This window comes from Microtus ochrogaster, chromosome 5 (assembly GCF_000317375.1).
Source record: "Microtus ochrogaster isolate Prairie Vole_2 chromosome 5, MicOch1.0, whole genome shotgun sequence".
NCBI classification, from domain to species: Eukaryota; Metazoa; Chordata; class Mammalia; order Rodentia; family Cricetidae; genus Microtus; species Microtus ochrogaster.
This window is the reverse complement of record NC_022012.1, coordinates 61142924-61147385: the sequence shown is the minus strand read 5'-3', so window position 1 is coordinate 61147385 and position 4462 is coordinate 61142924. Positions and strand designations below refer to the sequence as shown.

Below are 4462 nucleotides of genomic sequence, written 5' to 3'. Positions count from 1 at the left end.
CGTGTGTATGTATGTGGTGGTGTGTATCTATCTCTCACGGTGATATAAATGTGTATGTATGTGGTGGTGTGTATCTATCTCTCACGGTGATATAAATGTGTGTGTGTATATGGCGATCTGATCACTCTTGTGTCGGAGACCCTGATTTGACAGAGGTTCAGGAAGGACAGCTGAAACTCATTCGTTTCCCTCTGCAATCCTTATCCTCACAGGATTGAAGACAGAAGCACAATGCTGACAGATTTAAAGACAGGCAGTCTGTCTCTGTGTCTTATCACACTGCCCTAAGTATTTTTTTGCTATACTCTATTGCCTCTTTTTTTTTTAATTGCCTTAAATTCATATTCTAGTGAAGAAAAAGTAAAAATGAACTACTAACACTGCCAGGTTCATGAATGTCGAGAAGAAAGCCAACCTTCGGGCGGGGCTCCCAACGGAGATAAATGTGTCACAGAACAGCAAACCTGGCTTCTGGTGTTCCCCATAGTTCAAAGACAGCCTGGTCTACCGTCCAAGGAATTCCAAGCCACCCAGGGCTACACAGCGAGACCCTTCCTAAAAACAAAAACGACAAAAGTAAAAGATCCTCAAGTAACAAACCTGGTATCTGGAGGGAAGGAAGGATAAAATGGGGCAGAATAATAAAGTCTATTATACACAGGTGAGATTGCTTAGGGCCTAGTGGGGAAGAGGCGTTTGGGTTTTTTAATTGGATGGAGAGACTCAATGAAGACTTGGCACAGGGTGTGGTGGCAGACGTGTATGGGAAGTGGGGGCAAGAGATCCTGAGCTGAACGTCATCCTGAGCCACAGGGCAAATAATGCTTTCCTTGCAGGTCAGAACGAGAAAGCAGTTGTGGACACACTGGGTTTATCTCGACAGACTACGGTTTTCCTCCCAGTACTGTCAGTCTCTGCAAGGTAGTATTTATTGCTACATATGATGCTAGTTTCTAAGAACCCTACATATATGTGTATTTGGGTAAGAACACATACAGTTTTGTTTTGAGGTAGGGATAGAGCCCAAATTCGACTAGAACTTGCTTTGTAGCTGAGACTGGCCATGAACTCCTTCCTGATCCTCCTGCCTCCCAGGTGCCTTGAGACCCTGCTTACATTTAAGTTAAAGGTAGTTGGGGGGGAGGGGGGGTAAACAACTTGCCTAAGGCCATAGAGCCAGAAAGCTCCCTAAAGTGGGATTTATTTCAGGCTATCAAATTAGATGCTAGGGTAAACTGAAATACCTACATCAGCGGTTCTACAGCCGTCTAAGTCGACCTTCCCTTTGGTGACTAATGCAGCAATTCACAACCGGTATTACAAGTGGACAGGATTTCACAACAGGTTCAATGCAGAAGCTAGAAGATCCCGCAAGCAAAAACAAAACAAGACTCTGGGCTGTGGTGGCACACGCCTTTAATCGCAGCAGAGATGGGTGGATCTCTGTGAGTTCGAGACCACTGGTCTACAAGAGCAAGTTCCAGGACAGGCCCAAAGCTACTGAGAAATTCTGTCTTGAAAAAAAAACAAAACAAAACAAAAACAAGAAACAAAAGATCCCACAAGCTGTACTCTGTCGAGGCATTTACAAGGATACAAAGGTGCACTGGAAAGGGTTCTGGCTCTTCCATATTCTTAACGATGGAGAGCATGCAAATATTATTTTCCATTGGTGCCCTTTAGAGCTTTTAATTCTTCATGATCAACCAGCTGAGCTCCAGACCGCATGGCACACACTTCCCTAGGATCTCAGTCCAGTGACGAAGCTGTAAGGGTTAAGCTTAAGATTCACACCTTCGTGGTGCATCGGATGTAGAACTGTGGCCTTCGATCCATTAGATACACAGTCAAGAAGCTACCTGATTTATTTAAATTTTACTGTTTATTATTTACTAGCAACCTTGGAAAGAGACAGTTTCATCAGACCTCACTGCAAGGCAGGGATCCAGGAATAGCTCGTTAGTCCGCCAAGGATTTATCAAAGTAAAAAACACACACCAGATTTATTAAAGTAAAAAAAAAACACACACCAGAACCAGGCCAAAACTGGCCACAGCCTAATCAGTCACACTGCCTACAAACAGGCTTCACTCCAAACACTTTCCTAGTTCCAGGGTCTTCATGGCTTCCTCCAGGTGGAGCATTCCTGCATGAGAAACACCGACAGGATTAAGTGCAGGGGAACAATAGGAGCCCTCCCGATTCACCGCCTCTAACAGCATCTTTTTGTGACTCTCTAAACGGAGTCCAGTATTCTGGGTCTGGAACCAGGCACCACTAGGCCAGTTCTAACGTTCTCCTAGAAGCCTGGAGATTGGAGGGGGGGGGGGACACACTTACCTCGGATAACCCTACCCAGGGGGACGAGTCCCAACCCCCTCTTATTACCTTACACACACCTCTGGGGCCCCAACCACTGAAAGATTCTCAGAGACTGCCCAGAGAGCAAGGGGTCCCAGGTGATGCCCACGGCACGTCACCCTTCGGGGCATGCAGGCAGTGGAGAAGGGAGGTCAGCGTGGTGGAGGCATGAGCCTTGGTTGGAGTCTCACCTCTCTCCTGGCGTAGGCGGTACCTCTCAGCCATGGACTGAAGCATCCATTTGGCCCGAAGCTTGTGGTTGTAAGAGCCGTAAACTAAGACCTCGGTGAGTTCGGAAGACTCCAGGGTCTTCAGTTCGAACATAGCCTGGCTCACCTTCTCGAAGTGAGGGATTCGAGAGCCGTGTGGGCCTGTTGGAGAAAGGAAATGAGCGGTCCAGGCCAGGGAGCCTGGGCCTGAGCTTGGCAACCGGGACAAGACTTGCCACTCACCAAACAGAAATTTTAACACCAGTGTCTGGACTCGGAATACTTCTGGATCTTTCAGGTCTTCAGGAATTTTCACCCATGGTGGGATATCTTTACGGGTCCGGAAAGTTCCCATCTCAGTTCCTCCGCAAGCAACCAGTTCGCAGCGGAGACTAGTTCAGGATTAACCTGGTGGCCCACAACCCCAGCACCTGTGAGGGCGGTGGCTGGCTAGACCACACCCACTAGGGTCCTCCCACTTCAGGGCCCAATCTCAGACTCAACGGCTTGCACCTTCAGGCTGCGCCCTTGGGAGACAACGTCAGTCCACCACCAGCCCAGCCATCCTAAACTAACAACTGTAGTTGTTCTTCCAAACAACAGGGAATTTAAGAATAGAAGTCGGAGCCGATCGGTGGTGACGCACACCTTTAATTCCAGCACTCGGGAGGGAGAGACAGGCAGATCTCTGGGAGTTTGAGGCCAGCCTGGTCTACAAGAACTAGTTCCAGGACAGGCACCAAAGCTACAGAGAAACCTTGTCTCAGAAAAAAAAACAAAAACAAACAAAAAAGTCGGTGCTGATGGTCTTCCTCTGGGAAATAACTGATTAGGCCTGAACCCAGAAACGCAGGAATCCACACTGAAAGATTCAAAGACTTCTAAAAGATTCCCCAACCTGAAGGAGTTAGATCCTGGGGGGTCATTTTGTTTGGTCCCTGAGCAACTTCCAAAGAGTCAATTATAATTCTTGTCATTTAATAAACGTGAAAACAATATTTGGGAATTCGTTCTTTTCTCTGGAAGCTCAGGTGCCCTCAAAGTGTGTCCACGATCGTCCTTGAAGGTCCTGATTTGGATGTTTTGCAGTGACCTGGATTTCAAAGCTCACCTCGTGTGTGCCTTGCCTGACTTTTCCACCCCAAATTGGTCTAGGCTTCAGACTATCCTCTGAATAAATTTGGTTTATTCGTTATTTAAAACACTATTTCAAACAAAGTTGAAGGCACATAGTGGGTTCACTGGTAAAAAGGTGATTTCAGTGTTTTATAGTTTATGATGAAGACGAAGTTGGGTTTTTCCAGGCCCAGAACAGCCTGGTCACAGGTAAAGTCCTTCCAGATGGCAAAGTTTTCATTTGTTTTTGTTTGTTTGCTTTGTGTGTGTGTGTGTGTGTGTGTGTGTGTGTGTTTGTTTGTTTGAGACGTGGTTTCTCTGTGTGGCTCTGGCTGTTGTGGAGCTTGATCTGTAGACCAAACTGGCTCGAGAATTGAGAGATCCGCCTGCCTCTACCTGGGATCAAAGGTGAACGCCATCACCACCCAGCTTGGTTTGGGTTTTATTGTAACCACTAACATTAACAAGTTAGAAAATGAGCTGAGCAGTGGTGACACACACCTTTAATCCCAGCACTTGGAAGGCAGAGGCAGGCAAATCTCTGTGAGTTCAAGGGCCAGCCTAATCTATAAGAAAATGATCACTAATTGCTAAAAATTGTTGGAAGAAGGTGCTCGAAAAGTAGGTACTTAGGACACAGGGAGCTACAGTGCTTTAGATTAGAAACAATACAACAAAAGGGACAACTGGTTTATCAATTGTGATGTAAACAAAGAAAGTCAGAGGGGCCTTTTATTAGTAGATTAAAGAGACAGCAGCCAGCCTTTTAACCCCGG

At 46.5% G+C, this 4462-nt stretch overlaps 1 protein-coding gene across 1 annotated transcript; it reads right to left on the bottom strand.

Moving 5' to 3' along the window:
• Window positions 1-2087: 2087 nt before the first annotated feature.
• Dppa5 (developmental pluripotency associated 5) lies at window positions 2088-2925 on the bottom strand. Its single transcript, XM_005347586.1, has 3 exons — window positions 2814-2925; window positions 2553-2732; window positions 2088-2146 (listed from the first exon to the last, which is right to left on the bottom strand). Exons 1-3 carry the CDS (start codon window positions 2923-2925, stop codon window positions 2088-2090), a joined length of 351 nt encoding a protein of 116 aa, XP_005347643.1.
• Window positions 2926-4462: the final 1537 nt, after the last annotated feature.